Genomic DNA, 18,267 nt, shown 5'->3' with positions numbered 1-18,267 from the left:
GATGCAGTAATAACAATATAGAGGCTATATCCAGGAAAGCCAAAGTTCCAAAAGCTGGGCCTAAAATAATATATCAGAGATCATACAAAATATTATGTGGATGATGTAAAAAATTTGTGATGTGATTAATAAGGAGCATCCAGACACTGCACTTGAGTAATTTTATGAAATTGCTTCTTTCAATTATTGATAAACATGCAACTGTTAAGAACTGACTGTTAGAACTATTAAAGCTCCATGGATTGATGAGAAATTGAAAAAACTGTATGGTTGAAAGAGATGGGGCAAAAACTTCATTATGAAGCCAAGATCAATGATATAAATTAAATTATGGGCAGAAAGACAAATTCAACTCCATCGTTCATCAAATCTGAAGGCTTATTCATCACAAAACCATTTGATTTTAATTTGACTATTTCATTGGAAAAGTGGGCAAACTTAGACAGGAAATGCCAACAACGAACAGTGAGCCATCATACTCATGCATAAAAAACGAATAATGAAAGAAAATCATTACAAGTTTTAATTCTGTGAAGTTAGTGGTTAAGAGGTGGAGAAATTATTGTTATCGATCAAAAATGACAAACCTCCTGGCATTGAAAACAGGTGGAAAGCTACTGGTGATGGTAGCTGACTCTATAGCCACTCCTATCTGTCATATGTTTAATCTGAGCCTAGAGGAAATTTGTTGTCCTCAAGCTTGGAGGGAAGCCAAAGTTATTCCGCTACCCAAGAGTGGTAAAGCCTTTACTGGTTCTAACAGCAGACCTATCCGCTTGCTGCCAGCTCTTAACAAACTGTTGGAAAAAATTCAGCATGCTTATATAGAAGGGCACTTAACATGTACTGCACTGACACAAATGACTGATGATTGGTTGAAAGAAATTGGTAATAAGAAGATTGTGGGAGCTGTACTGTTAAATATCAGTGCAGCCTTTGATATTATTTACCATAACCTGTTATTGAGAAAACATATGTGTTATGGCTTTTCAACCTCTGCCATATCATGGATTCAGAGCTTTCTAATATAACTTAGAGGGCTTTCTTTAATGGAAGCTTCTCTAATGTCAAACATGTAACGTGTGGTGTACCGCAGGGCTGCCCCCTAAGCCCTCTACTCTTTTCTATTTTTACCAATGACCTGCCACTGGCATTAACTTCTTATGGGCAGGTGGGACAGTAACGTCCCACCTGGCCAACATCCGGTGAAATTGCAGAGCGCGAAATTCCAAAAATACCAAATTCAAATATGTAACATTCTTGAAAATATATGCGTTATACATCAAAATAAAGCTTAACTTCTTGTTAATCCAGCTGCTATCAGATTTCAAAAAGGCTTTATGGCGAAAGCAAACCATGTAATTATCTGAGGACAGCGCCCCGCATACAAACACATGAAAATCCTATTTCAACCAGGCAGGTGCGCCACAAAAGTCAGAAATAGTGATATAATTAATGCCTTACCTTTGAAGATCTTCTTCTGTTGGCACTCCAAAATGTCCCAGAAACATCACAAATGGTCCTTTGTTCGATAATGTCCTTCTTTATGTCCCAAAAATGTCAATTTATTTGGCACGTTTGATTCAGAAATACACCGGTTTCAACTCGCCCAACATGCCTACAAAGTATCTAATAAGTTACCTGTAAACTTGGTCCAAACATCTCAAACAACGTTCCTAATCCAACCTCAGGTACCCTAAAACATAAATAATCGATCAAATTTAAGACGGAATAAACTGTTTCTAATACCGGATAAAAACAACGTTAAGCGCGCTCTAGTTCACGTGCACCAAAACAGTAGAGTCCACCTGGAGTGACACTTACAATGAATAGGACAACTTCTTCATTTCTCAAAAGAAAAACATTGAACAATTTCTAAAGACTGTTGACATCTAGTGGAAGCCATAGGAACTGCAACCAGGTTCCTAATAATAAGGGTATCCCATAGAAACCCATTGGAAAATCCTATGACCTCAATTTATTTTTCCCTGGATGGTTTGTTCTCGGGGTTTCGCCTGCCATATCAGTTCTGTTATACTCACTGACATTATTTTAACAGTTTTAGAAACTTTAGAGTGTTTTCTATCCAAATCTACCAATTATATCCTAGCTTCTGGGCCTGAGTAACAGGCAGTTTACTTTGGGCACGCTTTCATCCAGAGGTGAAAATACTGCCCCTTACCCAAGAGAGGTTAAACAAAGCATGTGTGTCCATGTATGCTGATGATCTGTTCATATACGCATCAGCAACCACACCTAATGAAGTCACTGAAACCATTAACAAAGAGTTGCAGTCTGTTTTGGAATGGGTGGGCAATAATAAACTGGTCCTGAACATCTCTAAAACTAAGATCATTGTATGTGGTACAAGTAATTCCCTACGTTCTAGACCTCAGCTGAATCTGGCAATGAATGGTGTGGATGTTGAACAAGTTGAGGAGACTAAATTACTTTATATTGTAAACTGTCATGGTCAAAATATATAGATTCAATGGTTGTAAAGAGGCGGAGAGTTCTGTCCATAAAAAAAATATGCTCAGATTTTTTGACACCACACTCCAGAAAGCAAGTCCCGCAGGCTCTAGTTTTGTTTTATCTTGATTATTGTCCAGTCGTGTGGTCGAGTGCTGCAAGGTTAAGCTGCATCTGGCCCAGAACAGAGCAGCACGTCTTGCTCTTCATTGTAATCAGAGGGCTGATATAAATACTATGCATGCCAGTCTCACTTAGCTAAGAATTGAGGAGAGACTGACTGCATCACTTCTTTTTAAAAGAAACATTAATGTGTTGAAAATCCCAAATTCTTTGGATAGTAAACTTACACACAGCTCTGACACACACGCTTACCCCACCATACATGCTACCAGGGGTCTTTTCACAATCCCCAAATCCAGAACAAATTTAAGAAAGCATACAGTATTATATACTGTATCCTAGTGGTGTAGCCGTCTAAGGTACTGCATCTCAGTGCTGGAGGTGTCACTACAGACCCTGGTTCAATCCCGGGCTGTGTCACAACCGGCCGTGACCGGGAGTCCCATAGTGTGGCGCACAATTGGCCCAGCGTCGTCCGGGTTAAGGGAGGGTTTGCCCGGGGTAGGCCATCATTGTGACAAAAAAAATTGGTCTTAACTGACTTGCCTAGTTAAATATGGTTCAATTAAATAAATACATATAAGAGACATTATTGCATGGAACTGTCCCATCTCATATTGCTCAAATGAACAGCAAACCTGGTTCCATAAACAAATAAAGCAACACCTCACGGCACAACGCCTCTCCCATAGTTGACAAAGCTAGTTTGTGTGTATGTATTCATATGTATTCATCCATTTTTTTAATTGATGTAGTTCTGTGTTTGAGCTGTTCTTGTCCATTAATGTTCTGTGTTATGTCATGTTTCATGTTTTGTGTGGACCGCAGGAAGAGTAGCTGCTGCTTTCGCAACAGCTAATGGGGATACTAATAAAATACAAAGAAAATACACACAGACCCACACACATGCTGGTTTCTAATAGACAGGCCAGTGTTTGGAGCGTGGGAAGGGGTCAAAGTTCGCAGAGGACAGTTAGGGCTCTATTCAATCTGTATCGCTGAAGCATTACCGATTGGGTGATAGAAATGTAAAGGTCATTTTCGTATGCATCGTTTACCAGGAATGCAGTCTCAGCTAACTTGTGAACATTGCCTTTAAATTTCAGTCATGCTGCAATGCTGAACTTCTGCGATACGGATTCAATAAAGCCCTTGGTATCAGTTTCGCCTTAATGGAGAAAGGGCCAGTCATAAATGCGGCTTGGTTCAGGAGGACAGGGGAGGAGTGTCCATACACCACTTCTCTCCCATACACATTACCACCATTTTTCACCCTACATCCAAGACATTGATACCCCCTCTTAGAGGCATGGGGGTGTCAGGCAAGGCTATCCCCATTCAACATTTCTGTTGTTTATGCAGCGCTAGGTTATAGTCACACAACAACTGACAGGGGGAAAAGAGGGAATTGTATGCTGCCTACCTACCAGGCTGCAACAAACCCCTCCATTTTTTGGGTTGGTGGAGGTGGGGATGGAACTGTGGCCATTGGCTTGTCCCTGCTTGTCTCACTGAGGAAGGGCAGGGGGCCTAAGGGCAAGGTATCCACTTTCAGCGCATACCTTACCTGCAGCTGCCTCATGTTTCGTAACTCAACACGACTCAGTGGGTCACAGTGAAGGGGGGTGCTCACTGCTTGCAGATCCACAAAGGATCAGCTTACATGAATCGGGAGGAATGTCCAATATTAATACAGCCGGACCATTGACAATAATATAAGGGTTTTATGTTTGTCATCTACTTTATCTTGTCAAGACTTTCCAAAACGCTCCCTTTGTTTCAGTGACCTCAAAGCCCACAGGTCAACGTACTCTGTTACATTGAACCCCTATGACGAGGCGAATCTTGCAGTGTTTATTTTGGAATTGGTTATGTAAGTTTGCTTTAATGACCACGAGAGCCATCCATGATGACTTAAAGCAAATGCTACCTCATCAAAGCTTGGTGCTTAAATCCCATAGGGGTTCAGCTGAATCCAGGCTGTACTCTAAAACAACTTTAACTCAATCCTGGGACGTGTTCACAACGTTTTAAAACATTTCGCAACGGAGATCAAAAACAACAAGAGTGTTTCTTATTTGACAAATCAGTCCGTTTGTTTGTTTGTTTGTTGCCGAAGAACATGACCGAGCTCTTGATAGTTTGTTATAAGTGTATAATGATGTGGCTTTGCCCCCGTCCGTCAGGCCCGGGATGAGGATCTCAACGGAGGTGAGCAGTCCCCCCAACACACCCATGCCGACGACTCACCCCGTCTGGTGATGAAGATGAACAGCGGTGGGGCCAGAGTAAGAACAGAACACAATCCACATCATGGAAATACTAAAGTTACTCAAAATGTTTTTGCTCAAAGTGTACTAATGAAGTGAAGCATGTTTGTCTTTAAGAGGTATACCGCTACTTCAAAACACTTAGGGGCAGTATCCAGGACACAGATTAAGCCTTAGAATTTACATTTACATTTAAGTCATTTAGCAGACGTTCTTATCCAGAGCGACTTACAAATTGGTGCATTCACCTTATGATATAGGAGTAGGCTTAATCTGTGACTGGGAAACCACCCCTTAAATTGATAGTTCAGCTGTTTTCCATATATAGATATTTGTTACCTTAAAATAGGCTATGGACAAGGAGAGGCTGCAATCCACATTAGGTTTTGTTAAAGTAGTCATAGCCAACAAGTAGCCACATTAGCATTTTGGGACCAATTCCCCATGCAAATTCATCTCTCGTGTTTAGAATATATTACACATAATGCTAAAAAGGGAAGATTGCCTTACATGGAGAATTCATCCCAAATGTTGAAGTCACTTCTTGTCCATTATAGACTGATTAAATGTTTTTGTGCGGAAACAATTAAGAGCCTTTTAGGAATTTTGAGATGGATAAACAAAACCACTCTATTCAAATAATGTTATACAGTACATTCCACATTCAAATAATTGGTTTTCCCTTTTCACGTGGCACTTTAGTAATTCTCCACAGTCACTCTCGCCTGTACCGCAGGTGTGCGACTGGTGCAAACACGTCCGCCACACCAAAGAGTACCTGGACTTCGGCGCAGGCGCAGAACGGCTCCAGTTCTGCAGTAGCAAGTGCTTGAACCAGTACAAGATGGACGTGTTCTACAGAGAGGCCAGGGCAGCTCTCACCAGCTCCAGCCCAGGCCCAGGAAGACCCACCCAGGATGGGAGAACTGAGTCCAGCGGAGGGGGTCAGAACCAGAAACTGCTGACTCCCGAATCGTGGAACAATGGCGCGGGGGTCGTTCGGGGGAGGACCAGGTCACCCAAAGGGTCCATGCCGATCCACAGTACAGCGGCGTCAAGGACTGTGTCACCATCTGAGGCGTCGTCCTCGTCCTCCAAGGTCCCCGTCTCTGGGCTGAGACACCTGGAGAGACATGTCCTGCCCCCGTTGCCACCCCCAGAGGTGGCAAACCACCACCCCGTCCACCCTCCTCCTCCTCACCCCCCCATGGAGCACCACCAGCACCACCAGGCAATTCCTCAGATCCCGCTGCCCTTCATCCGGCCCCCCCTCCACGCCCAAGGCCTGACGAGCCCCCTCGCCAATCCCCACAGGTGCCACCCTGGCCCCCCTTCCAGCCCCATCAACCGGGCCACCCCTCACTCCCCCCACCACCCCCACCTCCAGCCCCCCTCGGCCTCCTCCATGAACCCACCTAGAATGCACCCATACCCGGGGGCCTACTTCCCCGGCCTGCACTCCCCCCCAATGATGGGGCCCCGTGGCCCTGTGCCCATGCCCCCTATGATGAACTTCGGGAGATGGCCGTCCCTAGGCCCCTTCTTCCCTCAGCCCATGGTCCTGGTTCCCTACCCCATTATTGTACCCATCCCCGTCCCCATCCCCATCCCCATCCCTATCCCCATACCCATTTCCCCTAAGGCTCCCCCCTCAGACCCCCAAGGGATCTCCCCCAGTGGGGTTATCCAGCCAGTGCCAGATGGGATGGAGAGGAGATGCTCCAGTGGTGTCAAACTGCCCTCGTCCGGGAGCTCTGTGCCAAACAGATTAAGTAGAACCACCAACCAGGGTCTCCCGTCGCCCTCCGACCACCCTAAAAGGGATATCACAGATTGGGTTAAAACTGAGAGGCAGGCTCCGTCGCCCATGTCAACCCCCCACAGTGCAGCGTCCTCCCCCAGGGCTTGCTACGATGCTTCCCCTTCTTCCACCTCAGTGATTGAGGCACTGTTAGACTTTAAGCTGGGCCAGCAGCAGCAGCCAGAGAGACAGCTCATTCATAGAGTGCTCCAGAGGACCCCGGTCAAGCTGGAGCTCAACCCCCACGAAATGGTGGACATGTCGTGTAAACAGGAGTCCAGAGCGGGGCAAAGCACCAGGGTAGTGGATACCAGAGTGGACCACCACAACCACCACCATGACGTTATCAAACCCACCGCTCCACCATCCCAGTCCCCCCTTCCCCTGCACGACATTTCCTTCCCCCAGAGCCCAAACACACAACTCCCCTCGCACACTCCACCAATGACCAGAGGGGGATGCCGCAGCCCTCCCTGTGATGCCGCCACCTCCTCCTCCCCCCCGATGTCCCCAGACATCCCTAACCGAACGACTACGTCATCATCCCCCGACCCTGCTCCCAGCCCAGACTCCTCCCAGTCCCAGAGAGAGGCCACGCTCCTTGGCCCTGACTCTGTCCTCAGCGAGCTGGAGGCGGTCAAAGAGAACAGCTGCTCCAATGGCCAGGTCCAGGGGAGGGACCAGGGACAGTTCCCTCCCCTCCCCATCAGCCAATCAGAGGAGCCCTCGCCCAGTGGCAACCCTAAAGACCCCCACATCCTCGATGAGGACCACGCCTATGCCCTGCCCAACCCCACCCCTACACCCACCAGGACGGGCAGTTCCCCAGCCACCACCCACACCACACTCCTTCTGCCCAAGCTCAGGGACAAGGGCGCCCTCTGGAGCCCACCGCGTGTGGCTGGACCTGGGGACATGGAGCCTGCTCAGAAGAGACGGTGCCTCCGCATCAGAGATCAGAACAAGTAGAAGAGAGAGGTGGGTGTTGCTTGTTACACAGGCTTTTGGGGCACTGTAACATATGTTATTTTTTTTGGGGGGGGGGGGTCATGGAGATGTTAGGATACCTAGAGGACTCTGAATGAGAAAGACGTAATACAGGTGAAGATTATATGAAGGAACTTCCATATAGATGAAATAACCTTAGAAGAAGGTATACAATTAACTGTTTATATCTATCACCAACAATCAAACACACACACACACACACTCGCGTGCCCTGACAGATCCCCATATAAAACAGTCCAACATCCAAACAAAGCATTGTCACTGTAACAGGCCCTGCATGGTGAGGTGACCTCTTTTCAAAGTGACTCTCTCTGTCTCTCTTCTCTGCTCCTTCGCCTGGCCTAGCTGTAATCCTAGAGCTGTGGGGAGTGCCAAGTTACTGGGATTCTCTCTCTTTGGCGCCCTTCTGTTTCGTGGCCATGCGCATATTGTGTAACAGTGTGTGTGCGCGCGTGTGTGTGCTTTTGGGAATATCCAATTGGCTCCATTGCACCCGGCAAGCTCTAATCAAACATGGTTGATTCAAATACATTTTGAGAACCGAGCTAGCACATTTGGTTCCAAAGCCATACACTTCCTGACCAGTAAAACAGAAGGTTTTTAAGACATTCTGAGAAAGTTTCACCTGTTCTGTGTACATGTTTAGGTTGCAGAGAGGTTCTGATCAGAACTTTTATTGTAGCACGGCATCAGTGAGATTAAAGCCTATGCTCTTCTCTTACTTTACTCACGGTATTAGACCACTGCACCACCAGGGTGGAGGTAACATGCAATGTTTTTTGAACTCATAGAAAGCTATTCATTTTAGTCTGTTCAAACAAACCACATTTCAAAGGAAACAAGCACTCATTAACCCTATCAGTCCCGAGACCCCAGAAAAAAATTGGCTTTTAATTTATCTGATTGTTCAGCCTTTATATTTAGCCTCACAATTAATTGTTTCACCATTTTCTTTTCAGGACAACCAGGGCTACAAGTAGAACAGAAAACAGTTTGTTTGACAAATGAAATTTAAAAAAACAAGGTCCGCCAAAGCAAAAACCTGAGAGAAATGAATTTATATGAATGCTGTAAGTACAGAAATGGTTTGCTCAGTGGGAAATGAACATCCTACTAGTCAGTGACAACTGTGTGGAGTTTGTGACAGAAAATATGTGAGCTTATAGTATTATAGACACTGTGCTGGGATTTCCTATGATCTTCTATATGGAAGAACCACTTACTTTCTAGTGACTCTTGTGTAGCTTGTGAGAGTCATCGAGTGTCATAGAGCAGCACATGTTACATGTGCGTGTTTGTGAGAATCTCAGCTTTATTTGAATAGTTTGTAGCTCAAACCTTTCAGAGTCGGCGGACATTTTTGTAAAGAGACCCGGCCCAAGTCCCTTCGGGATCCACCCTTGTCTCACAAACACCGCTCTAGCTCAGCCCCCATTAATCACAGTGTCCGTGGGTGAGGTCGATTGATCAAGGGTGATCGAGCAGCTCACCCAAAGGATTGGGTACTGCCAAAGTTCCACACTGTGTGATATTCTTTTCTCCCATGAACCACCACTCTTCCAATCCAGCCCTCTTTCTGGCGTTACCTTGGAGACGGTGGCGATCAGCAGACTCGAAGGCGCTGTGAATATGAGAGCCTATGTGTGTGTGTGTGTGTGTGTGTGTGTGTGTGTGTGTGTGTGTGTGTGTGTGTGTGTGTGTGTGTGTGTGTGTGTGTGTGTGTGTGTGTGTGTGTGTGTGTGTGTGTGTGTGTGTGTGTGTGTGTGCTGTGAAAATGAGAGCCAGTCCTCAGTGATAGAGCTCTGGGGCTTCATTAGAAAACTGAGCAGCAGAACCGGAATGATCCGGTTACGTGTGTCACAACGACACTGACATGCAATACTGGCCCTGGCGCCGTTGCTCGGTCTCACTCCCATGTAGGAGTTTAGTGGTGTGCAATCATCTCTTCTAGTCTCATTTAGTAGTGTTTATTGGCGTTCTCTTCTCTCCTCATCTCCCCTATTCTTTCTTATCCTCTCTTTCTACACTCCCGTCCTCTCCTCTTCTACACCTTCTCTCCCCTTTTCTCTCCTCTCCTCTCTTTCTCTTCTCTCCATTTCTCTACTATCTCTCCTCTCTCTTTTCCTTTCCTCTCCTCTCTTATTCCCTTCTCTCACTTCACAGCTTCTTCCTGCCAACCAGATGTTCTATGGAAGACATAAAGTACATTCAAAACCCTAACGACCAATCAGATTGGAACCCTCCTTACTTTCGACAAATCAGATCCGTCTCCAGTTTACCCTTTTCTAATTGTTCATTCAAATGGTTCTTTTGCCACGCAGAGCTGTGTGATTATGTGCTTATCTTTCCGTTTTACATCCTGGGCTTAATGTACACATGATGACAGAGAAGGTTTTGATTTCCAGTTACCTCTACTTCCTCGCTTCTCCCCTCCCATTTCGAAAACCTCAAAAGGTCAAGGGTCATCTTAATAATTGTGTCTGAAAGTGAAAAAGATGGCTATTGGCAGAGAGCGACACATAACCCAATAACTGTTTATCGTATATTCCCAAAAGCCATGTGCCAGAAATATTAAACCATCCTCTTTCAGAGAGGTCCCCGCTTCACCCTTTGTCATTTGTTGTGGTTTCACGTGGTCCACCGGTCCCCTTAGTAACCAATACACATGGAAATCACAGAGTGTTGCCAGCGTTGCGCAGGCGGATTTATTGCTTGGTGTTCTGTGTAAGGGGAGCCTGTGTGTGTGTTTGTGTTTGTGTTTTTGGTTTTACTATCTTATTGGGGACCACAAGTCCTCACAAGGAGAGTAAAACAAGGAAAATTCGGACAAGTGGAAGTTTCCCCAGTCCCCACAAGAAAATATACCATTTTATGCTTAGTGGTTAGGTTAGATTGACAATTAGGGTTAGGGTTACAACTAAGGTTAGGAGTTAGGGTTAGGACCAGTGCTTAATTTGAACCGTAACCTATTTGGCTGGATCTGGTACATCTTGTGGCATGAAGAATAATTGTCTATCACAGAACTAGAATGAGATTCATTCTATGATCACTTTCTATGATCGCTCCCCCTCTCTCTGCTCTAATAGAGCCTGCAGCTCTCTTCTCTCCAGCATTGCACTTTATAATTTATTTCCTTATAGAGGAAAGGGTTCTGGAGGAGCCTGATAAATTGATATAAATTTGCCAAAGTTATAGAGTTACTGCTGTCTGTTCATAAATAAATGAAATAACTACTACACCACACTACACCCCCCCCCCCCCCCCCCAAAAAAGCTATATTACAACCTATGTGATGTGATAATTGGGTTATTTGTTCTATAACCTGTTAATTCATATGCCTTGCGACCGTGATATAGAGGCCTAAAGGCCCAGACAATAAGAAGACACAGTGGCAGAATAAATTCAACCACACCTTTGTTTTATCACCAGATAGCAACCTCTGTCCAGTGAAGTCCACAAAGCATATGGCATGTACAGTAACAGACAGTTAGATTGCCTACAGCATGGCCAAGTCAAGTTAATGTTTCTGGCATTTTAAGACCACTAAACAAATATTGATTTAGAGCCACGGAGAGTTACCACAAGTCACAAAGAAAACAGGAGCTGCCTCCACTATTCCAGCACCATTTCAACTTCAACATTTCAACATCATCAAATCACCTCTTCTTTTGTCTAATACAGTGAAAACTAAAAGATACCAAAAACGATTTAGTCCAATCAACATCAGCTAAATATGACGTGGCTTTTCATGGTTCTGATTTCTTCGTGTGTGTGTGTGTGCGTGCGTGCGTGCGTGCGCGTGCTCGTTCGTGCAAGTAGATAAACATTTTGACTCACCCTACTTGTGGAGAAACAACAATGTCATCCATTCATGTTGACGAAACGGTCTGTCACTCTGGCATACAGTACACGCTTGTATTTGTTGTCCTAGGTTACCTGGCTAAAATGCTTGTTCGCTAGCCTAACTTCCATTCATTGGCAACCTTAGTTAAAATTAGCCTTCAACATTTAGCTACATATTGAACTTCCATCTTCTCAGGCCAGTGGCACAACAATGTATGAATTAATGGTTGGATCAGAATAGCCATTATAATCATTGGTCAGTACGGAGAATTAAGTAAAACCTCATGTCCAAATCTCTATCTCCATCCATAGTTAATTTAGGAAAGGGCCAATTTTAGCTAGCTAGCTAGCCACCGGAAGACAAGAACACAATGAGATGCAACAATTCAAGTTTTTCTGTCAATACCATATGCTCCAAAATCACGGCTGGCTTCCCGTAACACTTTTTTGTTGCGCCGGACCATTTACAGTTAAGCTGGCTCAGTTTAGTTCGACGCTGATTGCCACATTTTTTATACTTTTTTTTATCAAGGGAGGCCAGATGCTCGCTGGCTTCCCTTGCCTTCAATGCTACGGGCGACAACAGAACCAGACAGTGAACCAGACAGAATCAGATAGATACGTAGAGATACACGTAGAGTGACAGAGGGGCGCTGTTTCACACACTCGGTTGCTTACTCCTGTGAGATACGTAAAAGTAAGTAAAATTATGAAACACCGAAAGACAAAATGTCAATTATTTTATTTATATAGTTTTTTTTATTGGTCCATTTTTCAGGGAAGCCTAGCTTCCCTTGGCATCCATGAATACACGCCACTGCTACACCATGAGAACGCCTCAAATTTAGCCAGAGAGGATAAATAGCTTCTTTTAAAATAGCCTAGCTGGGGAGTGTAGCCCAATAACAAGGCATAGCCTACAGTTGGGAACGTGTGGCAAATCTGTCAGTGAACAAACAGCACGCAGACAAAACTGGCCTTTCACAATATTTTAAATAGTCTACAATCGCAGTAAAACCCAGGTTGTAAAGCACATGGCTCCTGCTGAAAAGAAGAATATAACCAGCTGTAGCCTGCCAAAATATTTTATCAACATCCAAATATTGTTGAACAAGGGAGAGAGAGGGGGGAGCTTTAGGCACTAGAGCATATGCCATCACCAGCAAGTGAGCTGTGCGTCATTGGGTGAGTAAGTGAAACTGGAAAGCCTTTTTAGGACTATAATTTCCTCCTCATATTGTAGCATACAATATGTCTCCACACACCTAGGCCTAGGCTACTGATGGATTCAAGATAAGGTCGTTTTTATTGATCTCAGATTATCAGTAAGTCAGTGCCAAAGTAGCCTGTTATTTCAATAATTTGTGCAGTATTATAGTGCTTTCAAGAACACTGGGAACTGAAAAAGACGAGGTCGAATCATGACGTCAGTAATCTTCAGGTCGGAAAGTCGGAGCTCTAGAAAGAGGCCAGAGTTTCCCACTTGGAATTCCGAGTTGGAAGACCATTCAAAACTAATTTTCCCAGTCGGAGCAAATTATTTTCCGAATTTTACAGTTGTCTTGAACGCACTGAAGTCGGAAGTTGAATATTTCCCAGTTCTCAGTTCCGAGTTGTTTTGAAGGTGTAACAGAGTTGGTTATGTTTCCACTTGCCTCTAAAGAAAGGTGTATTTAATGTTCAAGCATTCTTATTGGTTAGTTCAACGCTGATGACAATAAGGCGTGTTGTGATTGGCCCCGCTTGCAGATAGGGGGAGATCGCGAACGTCAGGTCTTCCCAGTATGAAAATGTGATGCAAGGGATTTTGCCATCGACAGCCATCAATACCGTTAAGCCCTGCACAACTAACGTGCTGTTTCCTATTTAACAACAGCAACAGAAATAAATGATGCTCAACTGGGAACACTGGCTGATGTGATTTATATGGACAAAACACAACGCAAGGAGAGTGCGATTTACATCTGTTACAAACGCTGCATAGAAAAATATTTTGCCAAATTCTCCAGTAATGTAAAATGACGTAGAATTGAATGAAATGCGTTTATACAAGGCCAAACATTTCCCGGACCCTAGGCTAGAAAAAATGTTTCCCATGTGTGGAACTTCTGTAAGTGCCTCTACTATATTGCTCTATGTCACAGTGGAAATGTGATGATATGCATGGAATACTTTATTATAAAGAATATTTTTTCTTTCTCATGTGTTCCGGTACCTCAAAGCTCCCCAGGTCACCCCCCTCTCGCGCTAACTTTTTGTTCCGGCACCTCCAAATTTACCAGTTAAGCACTGGTTAGGAGTTAAGGGTTAAGGTTAGGGTTAGGTTGTTAAGGATTAAGGTTAGGAAAAACAGGATATTGAATGGGAATAGTTTTTTGGGTCCCCAAAAGGATAGTAAAACAAACATGTGTGTGTGTGTGCGCGCACGTATGTGTGAGCGTGTGTATACAGTATATGTGTGTGCTGAGGGTGTGTATAGTAACGTGTGTGTGTTTGCATATGTCGCGAGCGCTTATGTGTAATGGGACCCGGTCTGCGTTCACAGTCGGCTGACTTTAGCTTAGTAACTCTCAGTGCAGAGGTTAATATGGCTGTCCACTTCCATTGTGTTCGCTACTAAAAGTTTCTTTTAAAAAACTTTTAAGTCTTTTAGCTCTGACAAAATCAACAGGCCAACTGGAGGATTTCACCTCAGGAAATAGCCCGGCTTCGTCTCAGTTTTCAATGCCTTTATTTGGGCTATTTTATTGCCACGTGTAACTAGATCCCTCCACATGGGTATTTGCAGAGCGTTTGAAACTTAAACAGAGAGGGACAAGGGGAATAGAGAGTTAGAGAGTACAGAGCCATGGCTTCTTGGCCCCTGGTGTGTGTGTGTGTGTGTGTGTGTGTGTGTGTGTGTGTGTGTGTGTGTGTGTGTGTGTGTGTGTGTGTGTGTGTGTGTGTGTGTGTGTGTGTGTGTGTGTGTGTGTGTGTGTGTGTGTGTGTGTGTGTGTGTGTGTGTGTGTGTGTGTGTGTGTGTGCATCCGTCTGTGCATGTGTGAGTGTGTGTTCAGCACAGATGTTCTTGGTTTGATAATAACCTATGTGACAGTTATCTGGGTGTTGACATATCTAAAAGCCTCATTCTCACAGTGTTTATGTTGAGTGGGTGGATTAAGGAAGGGAGGATTGACAGAATAGGAAGGCAGATCTAAGACTATGGTATAGATGTAAATGGAAATACAATTCAAATCTCTTTCTCTCTCTCTCATCCCCCTTTGTTTCGCTCTCTCTTTTTCTCTCTGTCTCTCTTTCACTCTCTCCCTCTCCGTGTCTCTCTCTTCCCTCTCTCTCTCCTTTTATTTCTTTCTCTCGCTCTCTCTCTTTCTCTGTCTCTCGCTCTCTCTCTCTGTATGTGATGAACTGCTTTACTGTTTTACACTGTACAGCGGTACCAGATCCAGTGCCCTGCCCTCTTATGGACATCACCAGAACCAACGCCCTCTCTCCAATCCATTCTTCAGCCAATCAGTCAGCCACCAGGGAGATTGGCCCCGCCCTTCTTCTGACCACGAGGTGCCAATCAAGCAAGCAGTCCAATGGGGGAAGCAGCCCAAGATGTGGACTTCCAGTATATTCACAGCATCTTTGGACTTCAGAGATACCTCCTTCTTTGATCTCTGCCATACTCCATGAGCCTATCAGAGCCCACTCCTCAACCCTATTCAGTGGCTCTACACTAGACGGTAGGCTACTAGGCTCCAATCATCAGCCTTGTGTGGTCTTCTCAGATGGAGCCTGAACCTGATCTCTTTCCTGGGGAAACGGTTTGTTTTCTCTGCCTAGCTCCACACAAAGAGCCACATTGTTCCTCTCCCCCATATCCCACGCTAACTCCCCTACTCGGGTTTTGGGTTACCTGGCCGACGGGGGCTCAGGCTTCAGGAGGAGTGTCTATTTTTTGGTCTGATTGAGGGCCAGGAATATGTGTGTACCCCCCTCTCCTTCTCTCCTCTCCTCTCCACCCTGTAACCCCTGCCCAATTGCAGTATACAGTACACACACCAGTCCTGAAGTGCAACTTCTTACACCAATTGCTCGATAACTTCCTCTTTCCCTCTTATATCGTCACACGAGGGATGAGGGTACACAATTTCAGTTCAAGAATTTATCCTCTGGTATTTGTCTGAACTATTTTAAGGAGGGATGGTATCTCCTGGAGCAATGAAAAAGGGGAACATATGAACTGTAAACAATGTCATATGTTAATGAAAGAGAGAGGGCGCAAGTCCCATATATCAATCTACTGATATAGCTGAGTTGGCAAGGGAAGTTTTGACTTGCCTGAGACTTGAAGACTTGTCCCCAAAATGAATGCCAAGGCTTTGGCTCAAAGGGCTAACACGGTCTTGTGATGTGCAGGAGACCTGGGTTTCAAACCATCACACATGCAGTGATTTATAACACTGACTCAGTCATGGGACTTATTGTCACAGGCATACCATTTATGATCCTTTTTTTTTACCACCAATTGGTCTTTTGACCAATCAGATCAGATCTTTTGCCAATAATTGGGCAGCCTGTGTAAACACGGCCATAGAAGTAGATATTTTGAGTTTCCAAACCCACTCCCTCTGTTGATGCTCCTTACCTTACTCAGATAATGTGCAGTGGGCCCCTTTTGGTGGGTTTCGAACAACAACGTAGGTAGTCATGTTACCAGCCATGGTATTATTTTGAACCGTGAAAGGCTGCAAAATGCAGCTATCAGTATTACAGTTTGATGAGATACTAACTATATGCCTGGTCCCAGATCTATTTGTTCTGTCTTGCCAACTCTTCTAGTCATTGGCATGCCAAACAGTACAAACAGATCTGGGATCAGCGTAGCAAACGCTCCAGTGGGAGCATCATCATCTTGAGGCCTTGCCAACACTCATCATCACATTGTGAGAATTCACTTTTAGTTTTTGCTATACATAGACTTTGACTTTATATTAACTTATGAATGATGCCTCTATAGATCTTCAAAAAGTGCTTTATTGATTTTTTATTTTGATGATGATTATTATGCTGTATTTTGCAAATTCTAACCAGTTTCCAAATGTTTTGTTAGAATTTGTCCAGTAGAGTGCAGTGTCGCTTTTGGAACATACAGGTACCTGCCAAAATAATGGAAACACTTGAGTAAATGAGGGATACAAAGTAAATTGAATGCAGGTGGTTCCACACGTGTGGTTCCTGAGTTAATTATGCAATTACCATCCCATCATGCTTAGGGTCATATATAAAAAATAATGGGCAAGCCGTTATTTTGGCTGCCATGGCTATGCCCCCATAGGATGACAATGCCCCCATCCACAGGTCACGAATTGTCAATAAGGGGTTTAATGAGCATGAAAACGATGTAAGCCATAATGCCATGGCCGTCTCAGTCACCAGATCTCAAGCCAATTAAACACGTATGGGAGATTCTGGAGCGGCGCCTGAGACAAAACACAAAACAAAATATTTTTTTTTTGTGGAAGAATGGTGTCACATCCCTCCAATAGAGTTCCAGACACTTGTAGAATATACGCCAAAGCACATTGAAGCTGTTCTGGTTTGTGGTGTCCCAATGGCCTATTAAGACACTTTATGTTCTGGTATCTTTTATTTTGGAAGTTACCTTACCTGTAGCAGCTGCCTCTTTTTTATATACATAACTAGCCGTCTCCAATACCTTCGGTAAATAGATAGGCTATTTTCATTAACACAGACATGTATTAATTCACCTTCATTCAGTAAACAACCATACATTTAGTACCAATACAAGCCTGTCTTTTTCATGCCAATTTCAGCAATGGCTCGATCTATTCATCGATCCTGCCACAGATCACCTGTTGCCATCCCATAGCCAAAATAGAACATTGTCACAACCCCCCCCCCACACACACACACACACACACACACACACACATACACACATACACCTCTGCCATCTCAGAACTGCATTCCAAAGAGCACATGCCCAATCAGCGTATGTGTAGCCGCGGTGACAACAAGCTCATTCCAGTCAACAGGCTTACCTTAGGTCGTGCCTATAGAATCATTGTCATCTTAGTCCATGCCCAGGGGACTGTGTCACAAACTATTATGACTCAGCAGTGGTGTCACTCTATACTAATGCCTGGCATATCCTGCAGTAGTCCCCTAGCCATTCCTTAGCGGCCAAAAAGTCAACAAAAAACTGCCATAGTATATTGCACATCTACCAATACCTACCATTTCTGGCCAGTATCAGTTTGGGAAGATAAAAATGTAAAGTTGTCTGAAACCTATATATTGTGGACTCTGTGGACACTTGTTGAACATATAGGGTACTGTATAATTGACAATTCAGATCGTTTTTTATGTAAATGAATATGATAAACTGGGAGCTCATTGGTGAAGACCTGTTTGTAAAGTGAATAAAGGCTATTCTGACAGTAACATCCTCATGTGTTATTCAAGTCTGATGTCGTCTTTTACTTTGTATACCACAAAAAATATACTTTCAATGTAAAATGGTCCAAGTATAGCAACCAAAGTCAAAACTATTGACTGAAACATAACATCCGGATGTAGGCTGGATGACATTCTCTCTGCCATACCTTGGTTGTTTCCCAAATGGCATCCTAGTCACTCAGTTAATGAAGTTGTTCAAATGTAACACATTTGACCTAATGCCTCTCTTATGATGTTGGTGTCAGTATTTTATATTAATACACAGAGACAGAGATGGAGCGA

General features: G+C 44.2%; 1 protein-coding gene across 1 annotated transcript in view; it reads left to right on the top strand.

Moving 5' to 3' along the window:
• The window catches only part of LOC129824859 (sine oculis-binding protein homolog B-like), a 28,310-nt gene extending 10,340 nt beyond the window's left edge, over nucleotides 1–17,970 (top strand). The window contains exons 5-7 of the mRNA XM_055884389.1: nucleotides 4,782–4,883; nucleotides 5,581–7,644; nucleotides 14,949–17,970. Coding sequence (XP_055740364.1) covers nucleotides 4,782–4,883; nucleotides 5,581–7,635 — 2,157 coding nt within the window. The 3' untranslated portion in view covers nucleotides 7,636–7,644; nucleotides 14,949–17,970. The remainder of the gene's footprint in view (nucleotides 1–4,781; nucleotides 4,884–5,580; nucleotides 7,645–14,948) is intronic.
• Nucleotides 17,971–18,267: the final 297 nt, after the last annotated feature.

Source organism: Salvelinus fontinalis, chromosome 27 (genome assembly GCF_029448725.1).
Source record: "Salvelinus fontinalis isolate EN_2023a chromosome 27, ASM2944872v1, whole genome shotgun sequence".
In the NCBI taxonomy this organism is placed as follows: domain Eukaryota; kingdom Metazoa; phylum Chordata; class Actinopteri; order Salmoniformes; family Salmonidae; genus Salvelinus; species Salvelinus fontinalis.
Note: the sequence above shows the minus strand (reverse complement) of the source record. Positions and strands in the feature narration are given on the sequence as shown.